At 51.3% G+C, this 15,348-nt stretch overlaps 1 protein-coding gene across 1 annotated transcript; it reads right to left on the minus strand.

Annotated features, from left to right (window-relative positions):
- Window positions 1–26: 26 nt before the first annotated feature.
- Window positions 27–15,348, minus strand: MORF4L1 (mortality factor 4 like 1). The gene is made up of 13 exons (XM_039723318.1): window positions 15,228–15,348; window positions 13,389–13,435; window positions 11,267–11,334; window positions 9,006–9,092; window positions 8,773–8,853; window positions 6,910–6,972; window positions 4,624–4,649; window positions 3,987–4,075; window positions 3,780–3,881; window positions 3,464–3,552; window positions 2,226–2,398; window positions 1,832–1,916; window positions 27–711 (listed from the first exon to the last, which is right to left on the minus strand). Exons 1-13 carry the CDS (start codon window positions 15,265–15,267, stop codon window positions 627–629), a joined length of 1,035 nt encoding a protein of 344 aa, XP_039579252.1. The 5' UTR covers window positions 15,268–15,348; the 3' UTR covers window positions 27–626.

The raw sequence follows: 15,348 nt of genomic DNA on the forward strand, positions 1-15,348 counted from the left end.
CAACAGATGCAAACAGAGAAACCACATTTGAAATTAAAAAAGTTTATTTGCAGATCCGTAAAACAGCTCTGCGAAAGACCAACGTTTCCAAACACTACGAGATGAGAATGCATTTTCCTATCATTAGAATATAAAAAAAAGTCACAGTCCTTCAACTACCCCATGAAAAGCAGACATTTATGAACCAAACATTGAACTTTCAACACCAAGAAGTCACTGGGGTGAGTGAGACAGTCAATAGCACCGAGATAGGTGACAGGGCCCTCGTGGTCTGTCATGACTACGGAACAAAGCGGGTTAGTGAGGCCGAGCCTCTGGGGAGAGCAGCCCTACGAGCACTGAGTTCAGACAATGACACACCAGAACACATTCCTTTACATCCCAGCGATGCACACACCGAGCCAGAAACGCCACGGAGCTCCAGGGGCTCCGAGCTTCCCCTTGGGGACAAGAAATTCCACTGCAGAACAAGGAATCTTCCGGACTTAGGTGGCAGTTGCACTTCACACACACAACTTTAATCACTCTATGTTTACGGGAGCTGTGCAGGAGCTGTGTGATGGGGAGGTGAAGGACAGGATGCAGAAGTGGACAGTGGTGCAGGACCCCAGCCTTGCTCCATGGGATTACACTGCCTTCCGGTGGTACTCCGGAGGGGCCACCTCATAGTCACTGGCACTGAACAACGCGGAGGAATTCTTTGCTAAATACCTACAAAAACAACAAAACATTGCATTGCTTGTGCCCAAATCCTCGTTGTTCAGTGGAACTGTCAATGCCCAGACACACAACAGGGTTGAGAAGCACCAGTCAGTCCCACAGTAGCTGCTCCCATCAGCTCTGCCAAGCACTTACAGAGCTGACAGCTCAGCCCAAAAATCCATTCCAAAGGAGCTGCCAAGCACCTCTGGCTCCAGGTGAGCTCTGGCAGCTCAGGATTAACAGGATGAAGCTGTTGGTATTTGAGGTTCAGGCAGCTGCTGTACCAGAATCAGTTTGGTACTGCTCTACCCAAAGGAGCAGGGACAGAACAGACACCAGGAAGCTCTGTCTGCACAAACAGGGACCTCGAGGGCTGAGTGAAGGATGGCACAACAAGGATGGCCAAAGGTAAAAGCTGTATGCTATTAATTCTCATGGAATGGGTTCAGCATTTCTGCTCACTGGGGTCACAGTTCTGCCTCACAGCCAGAGCTCTTCAGCATTTACCTCAGACTGCCCCACAGACCAGGGCTATCCCAGGGCAGGTTTTCCCTGGCTACCAGGCTGATTCCTGTCAAGCCCTGCTGCAGAGCTGGCCTGGATTTACTGAGGCTTTTCTTTCAGCTTCCAATAGCTCCTAATCATAGAATCAAAGAATGATTTGGGTTGGAAGGGACCTTAAAGCTCACCTCATTTCACACTGAAGTGTTTTATTATTATCAGGATGTTTTCCTCCTGAACATCCCACGGCTACAGGGTACCATAGCACACTAAAGCCCCAGTGACAGTCTGTCCCAGAAATAACATTCCTAAAGTTCATCACTTTTTAAACATTTGCTCAATTGTTGTTGAGTAACTGTTGTGTAATTTAATAGCTTGCTGGAATTATCATCTGCTTTTTTTAGCAGCTATAAATAAATGTTGAAGCATTTATTTTGCAACAAGGAGCAGATGGAACAGGGTAGGAGTGCAGATTAACAGAACCAGAGAAGTGGAGTCTGAGAGGCTTCACTGCAGCCGTGGGGAAGATCCCACACACAGCCCCAGTTACACAACAATTCACTGAAAAGGGGCAGCCTCAGCTCCCCGACCTCTCTCTTTCTTGCTGGAAGACCTCACAAGTACTCACTTTAAGAAGTCATGCAAGTAGTTCAAGAGCAAAGCCAGACTCTTCTCATCCAGGGGCGTGTAGGCCAGCATGGCTCCGATCCGCACTGCCCAAAGGAAGGACACTTGTCACAAACACTGCTTCAAGGCACTGTGCAAGTCCACAGCCTTACAGCAGCACAGGAAAGCAGCCCAGGAATCTATTCCTTTAGATTCCACCCAAAATTCCACAATTTCACCCAAAACAACCAGATTTAAAGATTCATTTCCATCCCAAACTGCCCAATGGTTCTGAGCCTTTTGGGCACATGGACAGGGAATGAACCCACCCTTCAGAGCTGCCTGCCACAGCCTCGAGAGGGGGAAACTTGGATCCTTCCCAGAGCTCTTGCTCCCCCTGCCCAGGTGGCACTCACCAAAGAGCCTCAGGAGGTGTGGGGCCCCGTAGACCTGGGACATGGGAGCATCGGGGTGATCCGCCAGGATCTCGGCGTACTGGGGCCTCTCGAACTTGTAGAGCAGCTGGGTGCCCAGCATGACATTGAAATACTCCTTGATCCCAGCCACCACCTCGTTGACAGCGTATTCCCTGGGGACAGAGAGCTCTGCAAGGCCTGCTCCAAGGAACAGGGACTGCTCCAAGGTGAGGCTTGGCTTGGGGAGACCACCAAAACTGGGAGGGTCCTTCACAGGCGTTCACATCTTGCAAGGAAATTAGTCTGGAGACCTTAAAATCTACAGCCACAGGGAGGGATGCAATTCCAGACCCCCCTGGAAAGTGGGCTGTTCTGAACAGAGCCAGGATGTAGGCAAACCAAGAGCAGCAGTTTTCAGTCATCCTCTCCAGGAGATGGACTTGGAGCAGCCCATCTGAAGGCACAGGCAGCACTGGGGACATTCAGCTTTCTGTGCCACCCAAAGCTCATCCCAGCTCCTTTGTTGTTCAAAGGACAACCCTGAATTAATTACACTGAGAAGGTGGACAGTCCCCCAGCATTTCAGGCACCTGCTCCCTTCCTCCCAGGCCTCTCCTGCCAGATTCCTGCAGGCCTCCAACCTCACCCTGCCTGTACAGGACCTGGCAGTGACAGAGGAGCACAACCCTCACCCCGCCCTGCCAACAAATTTGGAACAGGCATCATCAGAGCAGGTTAAAACACCCTGACAAGTCAATAATCTGCTTCCTCTTGAATGGAAGAAAATTACTTCCCCTTTCTGTTGTCCCTTTCAAACAGGAAAGTCTCCTGCAGAGTAAACACACCTTGTTTTGCTCGGGGCTGATTGCTGGGGTATAATTGGCTTTGCCCATCTGAGTATTTACAAGTCCTCGTGCACCTCCCTGGCCCCTGGCTCTGTGAGGGAGCCCCAGGGCACTGAGCTCACCCCACACAGCTTCTCTGGGAAGCTTCTGTCAGCTTCCTTCAGGAAAAGGCTCAGGGCAAGCAGGGAAGCAGAAATCCTATCCAGAAAGCAGACGTGCAGTTTGGAATTACTCCCTCAGGATTTCTGAACACCACAATCACCTTGGGCTGGGAACAGGGCATTGGACATGGGGCTGGGTCAGGTTTCACAACCTTATTCCATTTGCCACAGAATCCAAGTCCAACAACAAGAGCCAAGGAGGTGTTTCAGGCTGGCAGTGAGCACTACTCACTTGTTATCAGTATTTCCTCGGGATTTTTTGTAGTTTGCATAATCCTCTAAAATGGAGTCCACGTTCTTCTTGGCAGGGAGGTAGAAGAGCTACAAATGCAAAACAGAATACAAGTTTGTCTCATTCTTGCAGACATTTATATCTGGAAGCTCAACTGAAACCTTTTCTCACCAGGACATTTCTAGGATGAAATCAGCAGGTTAAGATGATACAGGCTAGGAAAGGACTACTCCAAGAGTTTAGTTGGGCATTAAAAAAACCCCACCAAGCTGGGCAGCCTGGGATAGTGGAAGGTGTCCCCCAGAGCTGTTTTCACCTGTTTCTGCCTGGTGATCAAGTCCCAGTCATCCACCAGCCATGGCTTCAGCTCTTCAGGGATCTTCACCTTCACTTCAACTCTGTTCATAAACGTCTCCTCCTGAGAACAGCCAAGCCAGACTAATTACTCTGAGGTACTAATTGGGAGCACAGCACCCTTCTGTTTTCCACCCAAAGTCCCTGGGAGGGAATGGAAAATACTCACACTTTCCACAGTTGGATCCACCCGAGCCCTCTTCTTCCTGGGAGGCTGGGGAGTCTCACTGGTGCTGCTGCCCTCCCCAATGCCTGGAGCTGTGCACAGCACAGCAGCAGGAGAAAACAGCAGGCAACAGTTAGGGGAAGCATTTCAAAGAAAGACTCAGATTTTTCACCTTTGCACCTGTTGGGGTTTTTTTGGCTGTTGTTTTAAATATTCTGTTCTGGGAGTCCCCCCGTTTGTGCCAGTTTATACTGCTGCACTGGCACTTATCTGAGAGAGGTTTCTGCACCAGAACCACACCAGTCTGTCAGAATTTTGGGGGAGAATTTTTGGACCCAGCAGCTCAGCTCTGCAGCTGTGTCACATCTCCATCTCAGTAAGAAAACCTAAGTTTGGCTTAGGAAATTATTTCAGCAGATCAGCTTCGCTTTGCAATTGCAAGAGCTCAAAATCCTGACAGACTGAAACAATTACATTTTGTATCAACCAGAAAAGTGTCAATCTTCCTCTTCGTGAGCAGAGAGCCCCAGGAGGGACAGCACAAGGTGTCACTGAATGACTGGGGCAGGCTGAAGGTCTTATTTCAGCTACAAATCCTGCATAGAGAGACCCACTCAGACGTAAAATGAAACACACTTACTTTTCTGCTTGTTCTTTTTTGTTTTCCTGCAAGAAGAACACAAATTAGTGCACATGTCAAGGGAGTGATACTTAAGGAAGCCACAGCAGAAAGGCAGAAAATGGTCCAAGCACAGGGAGCAGATCCTCAGGGGCATGGGCAGTGTTTAGCTAAGGACACAGAGGGAACACAAGCTACAACTTGGCTTCAGAGCTGTGGTACCACAAGATTGTTCATGGAACAGGTTAGAATTCACCATTTCTGGGAAGTTTTGTCCTTCCCAAGTGCTCTTGGAGAACTACATGAGGTTTGTGGCTGCTTTATTTCGCACAGAATATGGCACAAGGAAACAGAAGTGCTGGGAATTCCCAGAAAAATCTCACTCAACTGAATTAACTTCCAGTAAAAGATTGGAAAAACCTCCAGCTTTACCAGTGCAGCAGCAGAGGGAAGATGCAGGAGCACTTTGTCTATTTACTACCCATTTTCAGCAAGTTTTAGCTGGAGCACCATGACTCATTCTCAGTTTGCTCCCTGCCAACAGCAGCCTGGATCCACTGCTCAAAAACTGGGCACTGGGTGGATAAAACTCTACCAGCCAACACTGATCCCTCAGAAATTCAGCACTCCCTCAGTGGCTCTTGTTTTCAGGCTCTGGACTGGGTTTGTCAGGGCCAGGAAACAGGCAGAGTTCTGAGGAAGGCCTGGAGATAGGGAAGGTAAAGGGTTTATTTAAAGGCAAAGCAGCTGATGTGAGGCTGGAACTGTGGGCAGGACAAAGCTCATCCCTCAGAGGGAGCATTTCCCAGGGTAAGGCACTAACAGTGGGCTGGTGCATTGAAGAGAAAGGCTTTTCTTCCAAACCCAAAAGGGAGGAACAGGGAGAGCTTCCCAGGATTAATTCACAAGATAAAAATCAGGTTAACCATTAGAACAGAAGCAGAGTTTTTTAAAACTCCATTTAGGTAATTTAAAACCAGATGTCATTCCCTAATTTGTTACTCAGTGCCCTATCTTCCCCCCAGAACACTTGGTTACTCTTTCTATTTTTCGAGCACCCATTAACTCTGACTGATTTTTAGGCCCATGAAATGTAAAATAAACTCTTGGAAGCTGGAATTCAGCACATTTAACAGAGTCAGAAGGTGTTGCATAGGCAGCCATAAAGCCTGCTTTAACTACACATTTTTTCTGCTACAGCTTCCAGTTATCAGAGGATGACTAATTATCTTAAACCCAAACCTGCATTTCATACATATTTCTATTTGATCACAGACTGCCTCACAGCTTTTGGAACCAGTGGCTGCAGTTTGCAGAACAGTTACCCTGAAGAGCCTCAAACCAAAGCACGGCACAAGGAGCAGGTCCTGAGCTCTCCCTCCCAACACCAGCACTGCTCCAAGGCCCCTGAAAACTCCTTGGTGCTGCGTTCTGGAGCTCCAGGCTGCAGGAATTAGCCTCCAGAAGGATCCAGGGCTGAACGTCTGGAGTCAGCTGGACACAGGGAGTGTCCTCCCACTGCACCCAAAGGTGCAGGGCAGAGGAGCTGCAAGGGGGCTTTCAACAGCCCCAAACAAGGCCCTGCTGCCAAAGCACCCCAGGAGAGCTGGGGGCACCCAGGGGAGAACCCAGGGGAGAGGAAAGTGGGCCCCAGGACAGCTGGAGGCACCCAGGGTCTGCCCAGAACCCAGAAGAGAACCCAGGGGAGCCAAGGGCTCCAAGGAACAGCTGAGCGAGAACCCAGGGCCTGTTCAGAACCCAGGGGAGACGGAGGGTGGGCCCCAGGAGAGCTGAGGGCTCCCAGGGCCTGTCTAGAACCCAGGGAGGAACCCAAGGGGAACCCAGGGCCTGCCCACAACCCAGGGGAGAGGAAAGGTGGGCCCCAGGACAGCTGAGGGCTCCTAAGACCTGCCCAGAACCCAGGGGAGAACCTGGAGGGAACACAGAGGGGAACCCAGGGCCTGCCCAGAACCCAGGAGAGCTGAGGGCTCCCAGGGCTTGCCCAGAACCCAACAACAAAACCAGGGAGGAACCCAGGGAAGACAGAGGGTGGGCCCCAGGAGAGCCGAGGGCTCCCAGGGCCTGTCTAGAACCCAGGGGAGAGGAAAGGCGGGCCCAAGGAGAGATGAAGGCTCCCAGGGCTTGCCCAAAACCCAACAAAACAACCAAGAAAGGGAAGAGCAGGGTGGGCCCCAGGAGAGCTGAGGGCTCCCAGGGCTTGCCCAGAACCCAACCACAAAACCAAGGAAGAACCCAGGGAAGAGGGAGGTGGCCCGGGGTGGCAGTCCTGGGCCAGGCCTCACTCACCGCGTGGAGATGGCCGGGGTCTCCAGGCAGCACACGGTGTGGGCTCCATCCCGCCGGAAAAACCTGGGGACAGGGCACACACAGCTCGTGGGCAGCCCCCACACAGGGGCACTGCCCTCCTGGGGACAGAGGTGGACAGCATTACCCTTTTAGGACAGTTGTGTGAGCAGTTTCTCCCCTCCCCACCAGCAGTACTTTGTGTGTCTGCAATGCTGGGATGTACAAGGGAGCAACCCCGAGGCTGGATTTTGGAAGTGTATTTTGGGAAGCATTACTCTGCAGTGCAATCAGCACACACTCACAGCTGAGTCAAGCTCACACCCACCATCAGCTCCCTCCCACCACTCACATGGGAGACACTCAGCTGGAACAGCCCTTGAAGCAGCCAAATCACTGCTGGTCATCATTCAGACCTCTTTTAATTAGATTCTAATGACACTCATTATCAGCTGCCTGCCGGGCTGGGCTGGGTTCTGTCTGACCCCACATGAGGACAGCAGTGAGTGATTGCTTCCTGGGCAGGCTGGCCCTGAGCTGGCAGGACTCAGCTGGAGCTCAGCCTGCAGCACCTGAGCACAGGGCAGCACCTAGCCAGGAGACCCAGGGGGATCCAGGGGGATCCAGGGGGACCCAGCAGATCCACTGGCCTCCTGCCCCCAGACCAGGAGCCAGCTACAGCCCCGGCCAGGCTTTGGCCAGTCCCAAAGTGAAACTGCTCCAGGATCCAGAGCAAACCCCAATTCCCAATATCTAAATATTACTTCCTTGGGATATTCCACACCTCCATAGGCAACATTTGCCTCCTTCAGCATGTAGCAAAATAAAAATAAAAGTAGTACCACACACATGGCTTTGTGTAAATCTACCATAGTCATCATATATAAGTATAGAAAGTATTTAGCAGTAAAGCCTTCCTGATGATTTGACAGTAATTTCCTTGCTCCCAGAAAACTTCTCAAACTTACAGTCTCAACTGCCCCTGAAACCAAATTCAGTGACTCCCAGAAAGTGCTGCACTGCCCAAAGCCATGACTCACATTCCGTACCAAACCTGGCCCTGAGTGAGCCCTGCAGCCTGAGGCTGCTGCCAAATCCACTTCTGAAGAACTGGTGGCATTTCAGCAGCTTCCTTACGACAGCCAGGATCACAAACGAAATTAGAAATTCAAAACATCCCATTAGTAAGGGCCACGTCCATCATTCAGTGAAACCCTGCCCAAACTGAAGATGACAGACGAGCAGAGCTGGACTGATTGTCTGAAAATCTACCATAAAATCTCTGCTGAAACACCAAAAGAATGGAGCAAAGGAAATCTGACAGTCACAGCTCAAATTAAGTTTTTTCTAGTAGATTCCTGAGCTTGCTTCTGGTCTCTTATGCAGACCCATTTTTAATTCTGTATTTATTGGTTTGGTTTTGTCAAAACCAGCCAAAGAAATGCTCTTTAAATGCTTTTGGACAACTGCACCATGGCAGAAGGCAAGGCATTGTGAGGATTTATTCCAAAGTGCTTGGAAGAACTGAGAAATTCTATAGAGAAACTGATTTTACTGAGATACACAAGACTTATGAGGAACCACCACTTTTTGAGTGTCAGGTCACCAACAATAGACTGCAAAAAATGCAGAGTGTCTGCTCAGCACCTCAATTCAACATTAACTGTGCACCATCTAAAAGGCATTTTAAATGAAATACTTCAACAAAGGCCTTTTTGGTGCCATTAAACTGCTTTTGCACAGGCCACAAGAAATGGAGTTGAGCTGCAGAGCCTTTAAAAGTAAAACTGATGAGCCAAAGTCTGGGAGGTGTTTTGGGCAGGGTTTGGGGGTGGGTTTTTTATTTTTAAATAAAAAGAATCTTACACTTCAACATTCTTCTGCTGCAGACCAGAAGTCTTCTTGCCTGGAGCAGCTCCTCTCATCTTCCCCTCTGCATATTGTTCCCTTTAAACACAACGTATTCAGAAATAAGATTCTGCTGGAAAAAGAAGCTTCTCTGGTTTTGGTTTGAAACTCAGCACCTTGCTCTGATAACTGTGGACTGAAGCTCTGCTGAACAAACATTCCCTGACAATCCCTCCTTCCCCACTACTCACTGGTTGGCCTTCTGGAGTTCTTTTTGTTTCTGCAGGTTGGTATCCACGTATTTGAGCACTCTGCTTTCTGGAACCCATTCATCCCAGCTGGAAAAACCCAGACAGAAATAAATCATCACTCAAAGCCATCCCATGATTGCCTTCTACACACAACAGTCAATTAAAAGCTTCACAGAATTTGGGACTAAACTCTGCTTTGTGTCAAGTCATGGACTGGCACAGCTCAAGGCCAAAGTTACCAAACGTTCCCCACAGACTGGAACTGGAATGATATCCAGGGAAGTGTAACCCTCTGGTATTTCTCTGCTTTGTGTCAAGTCATGGACTGGCACAGCTCAAGGCCAAAGTTACCAAACATTCCCCACGGACTTGAGCTGGAATGATTTATCCAGGGAAGTGTAACCCTCTGGCATTCTCTTCCCAAACTTGAGGGATGGGCAATTTAAGAGGGAGAGAACAGTCTTTCATTCAAAAGAAGCATCACAGGAAAAAAAAAATACTCTATGCTTACAAAATTATGGGATATCCATAGCCATAGTCTATTACTGAGAAAGTTTCCTTTATCTATTCCAACCTTTTATAGGTTAACAAATTCAGCAATAGGATCTCACTGTAAGGAGAAGAGCTCTGATTTCTGTCTGTGAAGGAAACCAAGATGGCATGAATATTTGCAGAATCTGAAGTGAACCATTTAAGAGAACAGGCGTTGGGGAAATTGCCACTACAGCAGGAATTCCACTTCAACACAGAGTGCCTCAGCTGAGCAATCTGACAACTTATCTCAAATAAAACACATTAACAGTGGCCGAGGTATTCCAAAGTGCAACAGTTAAAGCTCTTTAGGAAGAGTTCTGTGCCAGTTTTCAGCAGCTGCACTCCTGGAGCAGCATGTGGCCAAACCAATACTGCTGCAGGAGCAGCAGGACTCCAGAGGGTGGAGAGAGGGCAAGGGCAGCACCTGCAGACTGCAGAGAGACTCCTCCAGCTGTGCCCAAAGCCTCTGGGCTCTGCTCAGCTGTCTAAGCCACTTATTCCACTCCTGCCTGTCCAGCTGCAAGGGACCTTCCAGAAGTGCTGTGTGCCCAGGTGACACCTCTGTGCCCCACGGTGACAAAGCTTCCTGGCATCCTGACTGTTGATAGTGGCAGAATCACTCCCAGCCAGGCCCTGAGAGCTGCAGATGAAGGCTGTGCTGCCACTTTTAATGGCCTTAATTGGAGCTTGGAGGCAAAAATGAAAACTCAAACAGCACAAGCAAGAAAAGCGGGATCAGGACATCACCTCTGCCCCCTCGGTGGCACAAACAAGGGAAGGAAGGGCCACGTTGGTGCTGCCTCATTAAGAGGAGCCACCACACAAAGTGATTGTGCTGTTAGTGTTGTGTTTACACTGAGCCACCCCCTGGCAGCAGGGAGAGCAGAAGCAATTAAAAGTCACATCTGAAACACGAGGTTCAGCTTTTAGTCACATCACAGAGATCAAGACTGCTGTGACTAAGAGTCCTCAGCATTGAAATGAAACCAAACCAAACAGCAAACTGCCCTCTGAGACTTCTGGGTCTGAAGAGCTGAGCTTTTTAATCACCTATTAAAAAACCTCCATTTCCTAAATTCAAACTGAGGGGTGGAAAACAACTCAAAAAAAGGGAGAAAAGTACATCAATACAACAACCTCATGGAAGCTTTCACCTCTAATGGGCTCAACATTTATCCCACAGAGGTGCCTGTAACCCTCAGCCATCTCCCACCTGGAGCCCCGCCAGTTTTGCAGGAGGAAAAAGCATCTGTAGGTTTACTTTAACTGAGAGGCTGGAGCTGAAACACAGGCTGCACCTGCTGCTAGCCCAGCCCTCAGCAAGCTGTGCTCCAAAATCCCCTGAATACCTGGGCTGAGAGGCAAGGGATCTGGGTGGTTTTGCCCCACCTCAGCAGGAGCTGCCCTTCCTCCCAAGGCATGACAAGGAAGTTTTCACAGCAGAGGTTTCTGCCAGGGAGGAACTCCAGTGTTTCCCACCCTGAACAACCAGAATGTCCCAGAGCACTCCCAGCAGCCTCCTGCCAGCTCTGCAGGAAATGGCCAGTTTGGCAATGCTCTCTGTGTTCCACAAACCAGCAGCTCAGGTATTCAATCACCCTGCTCAGTCCCAGAGGATCTGCCACCTGCAGGGACATGGCAGGGCTGCTGCAGCCAGCCCACACTCACACAAAGCATCTCCCTGGAAAGGAAAGAGAAATCCTGCTTGTATTCCATGCATTACTTACTTTTTATTCCAACCACTGTAGTGGATAAAGTATTTCACTTGCTTGTCCTTTATGGCAACCTTTACACACTGGAACAGAGAAGAAAGGTCAGTCAGTCCCAGGGAAAACAAGGAGATCTCAGGGAATTTTGCTGCTTTAGTTTGCAGAGCTTTCCCTGCCCCTGAACTTCTTGGCTGTACAAATCAAATCCACCAACTCAACACTTCCTCCAGGAAGTTCAAGTCCTGTTCTGGAGGAGCTGAGATTCAGCTGCCACTGCCCCCTGAGCAGTGACAGAATGAGGCTGATCTAAAACCTGCAGGCTCCAGATCTGAGTCTATGTAAAAGGTTTTTTCTTCCATTGAAGTAAAAACTACGCCAAAATTATAATGACCTGCAGGGCTCCAGATCTGAGTCTATGTAAAAGGTTTTTTCTTCCATTGAAGTAAAAACGACTCCCAAAATTATAATTGGTATTTTCCTGGCATGCAGAGCCATCTCCAAGTGTTTGAGAGGGCAGAACCTTTGGCTATACAACATTTTCTCAAGACCACACTGCGCTGTACCTGCCTCAACAACAAAATACTGCCAGAGAGGAACCTCCTGCTTCAGGAAACAGCTGCAACGTGCCACACATGAACTTAAACCCAGGCTCACGTGACAGCCAGGACTGAGGTTCTCCTGCTCCTGCTGCAGCAGTGCTTGTTCTGGCAGCCTGAGCTAAACCCAGCCACACACAGCCTGTGCCTGCCTCTGCTTGCTCTGGAGAATAAAGGGGCTGAGCACCAAGCAAAAGATGACTCAAACACAGTTCTTAGCAAAATATTTTCCCTGCTGGGGGTTAGAAGGGCCTGAAGTGAATCTCCCTTAACTCTGCATGGCAGAGAGGCACAAACAGCTCCTGTTTGCCACGAGCCTCACAAGGAGCTGCTCTGACCACCTTGCTGTGGCACACCAAGGATGTGGTCAGGAACAAAACAACTGCTGGGCCGAGAACCACGGGAGAAAAACAGATCAAAGCAGCAGGAAGAAAGCCAAGGTTGTTGCTCATTACTACTGACAAAGCAGCTTTTAAAATTAAACCCCTTAAAATAAACAAGTCAAACCTTTCTAAAATGAAACTTCCAGCTCATTCTGCCAGGGCAGGAACTCAGAAGGAGGCACTCAGTACAAACAGCCAGCCAAAACCCAGCTGTGAGCTGGGAGCTCCCTTCAGCACCCAGCTGGCAAAGCCTGCCCAGCAGCACTCATTCCACTCTGGCAAGAGGAGGGCAAGCACAGCTGCTGCCCAGCTCGGGCTGGCTGAGTGCACACGGTCATTTCCTCCAAACCAGAGCCTCCCTCACCCTCCTCTCTGCAGGCACTGGCACAACACACTCCCAACAAAAGGTGGGAATTGTCCCACACTCCCACAGGCTCATCCTCCTGTTCCAGAGCAGGAAGGAGCAGAGGAGGAGCCCTAAGGTGGGAATGGTTTGGAGCAGCCCAAACCCTCTCGGTGAGATTTTAGCATTACAACTCTCTCCTGAAGAGAGAAATTGAGTGTTTCTCCTGCCTCCCTGTGTTAACATTCACTGAGACCAAATCCTGAAGGATTTAAATCCCTGTCTGAGGTGCCCCAGGAATTCCTGCAAACCTTCCAACCCACACAGCTCCAAGAGCCCTTGCCTTCCCTTCCAGAGGGAGTGGGGGCACTCAAAGCCAGAGCTGTGCCTGCAGCAGCTCTGAGGCAGCAGGGGCAGAAATCTGCAGTGCAGGCTCCTGTGGTTCAAAAGGCAGAACTGGAAGCAGAATTGGGATTCCACTTGCATTGTCACTGCAGTGCAGCTCCTCCTGGGCACTGTGGAAGACCACGGGCTGTACTCAGCCCCCTCCCCCTGAGCAGCTCAGGCACCAAACCCTGCAGGCACAAAGTGTTCTGGGATATTTCCAGTGCTCTGGGATGTTCTAACAGCCTCGGGGACGTTCCCAGAATAGCTGCACGGTGCCACTGGGCTTCCTGAAATTGTTCTGGAACAGAGCCCCAGGGCTTGCCACTGATTTCAGACAGGTTTTTGTTCATTTTAGCTCCAGTCCTTGGTCCCATCTAGAGGCACAGCAGACAGAAACACGTCCTTGTTTTCCTGCAGCCACACACACCCACCTTGGCTTCATAAAGGAGAGGTCCATGGAAACAAAGCACTCGCTCACCTGCAAGGGAAGCACAGAGAAACAGCTCAGAGAGCATTCCCACAGCCCTGTCACCTGCTGTGCACAGCACAGGGGCAGCCCCGAGGCAGGAGCCGACTGCAGGAGCAAATTCTCTGTCCCAGCAAAGGGGTCAGAGCTGTGATTGTTTGGAACCCAGAGCAGAGACCCCCGAGCATCCCAGGAGCAGCTGCACACTGGCACAGTCACAGAGCTGGTGCCCTGGGCAGCACCTGGCAGCAAACCCCACATCCCTGCCATGCCCAGATCTCCTCCCCAGCCTCAGCTCAGGCTGCAGCCCCCACAGCAGGCTGGGCTCAGCCACAGGGCCCTGATCCAGGCCCTCTCCTAACATCCCACTCTGCACCTGAAGCTCCTGACGCCTGAAAGCCACCGTCACCCGTGTCCCTTTCTTGCAGGAAGGGCAGCACGTGGCACTCCCAGCTCAGGGAGTCAGGAAGAGAGACCCCCATGCTGCTTCCCCACCCAGCCTGTGGGCCAGGGCAGGGCAGCAGCAGAACCCCTCACGCTGGGGTCTGGAGCAGGGTGAGACTGTCCTTCAGCCTGCCTTCATCTCTCCTGGCCAAGTCTCGTTGTGTGGTTCCCCTGTGGGATTTGCAGGGTGCTTAACACGAATATCTGAGGGCACACATGTCCTGGAAGCTGCAGTGCCTCCCGGTTTTGGGAGGCTGAGCTGCACAGCTGTGAAATGCTTCTGTGCCCCAACAAAGAAAAAGGCTCGGGAGGGTTCTCCCGGAGGTGCCACACTGACACAGCACACAATCGATACTTGTATTTATTTTAAAATGTCCCTGCAGAGGGGCTGACCATCAGGAGGTGACAATACCACCCTCATTGTCACAGCGCTGTGACACCCTCTGCCTCAGAGCTGGGCAGTGATTTCCAGGAGGGATGCCCACGGCTACTGAGGAACGTTCCTCGTTAAAAACCACACGGGTGATTTGCAGAAAGGGCTCTTTGTCTCCATGATAGCCCGGCAGGCTCCATCCCTCACTCAAGGGCTGCTCCTGGATGCACACACCGTTCTGACACCAAAACCCATCCCATGCCAGCCCTGCCAGGTCCATCCCTCACTCAAGGGCTGCTCCTGGATGCACACACCGTTCCTGACACCGAAGCCCATCCCATGCCAGCCCTGCCAGGGCAGGGACACTTCCACTGTGCCAGGCTGCTCCAGCCCTGCCCAGCCTGGCCTGGGACATTCAGGCATGGGGCATCCATCTTACACCGCACTGCTATTTTTACTTATCTTACTCGTGTAACCCTCAACCGCATCATTACCTAAAAATCAAAATACACGCGGAAAAAGCCTCCTGAAAAGCCCGATCCACCATGCACCCCAAGCCCGGAGCTCTGCGGCAGATGTGGATTCCAGCTGTGCTGAAATCCAGCGCTGCCCCCATGAATCCTGCTGCACGGGGCTCCCTTCCGGGGGACAATAAACAACCACCATCCTTCAAGGCATTAAAACAAAACCCCCGGACGAACCAGAGGGATTCCAGAGGTTTTAATGCCAACGAACCCGCCCGCATGAAAACGAAGGATATTTGGAATAACGGGGTGGGAAGGGCCCGCGTGCCTCCGGCAGGGAGGAGAGGGCCGGGAGCACACAGAGCCTGCGGGAATTCCGCTTTCCGCACCTATTCGCACCTGCCCGGGCTGGGCAGGGCGCGGGGAGCCGGCTGCCCGAGCGGGGCCGGGGCGAGCCCCCCGCGCCGGGCGCGGCCCGCACCCGCAGCCCGGGCCCGCAGCCCCCAGCCCTGCCCGCACTCACCCTCCTGGAACTTGGGCTTAGGGTCCTGCTTGGGCGCCATTTATAAGGGCCGGTCCCTCCTCCGGCCGCTCCCCGCGGGGCCCCGGCGCTGCCCGGCCCGGCCCCGGCGCTGCCCGGCCCG

Source organism: Passer montanus, unplaced genomic scaffold (genome assembly GCF_014805655.1).
Source record: "Passer montanus isolate IOZ18808 unplaced genomic scaffold, ASM1480565v1 scaffold5, whole genome shotgun sequence".
Classification (NCBI taxonomy): domain Eukaryota; kingdom Metazoa; phylum Chordata; class Aves; order Passeriformes; family Passeridae; genus Passer; species Passer montanus.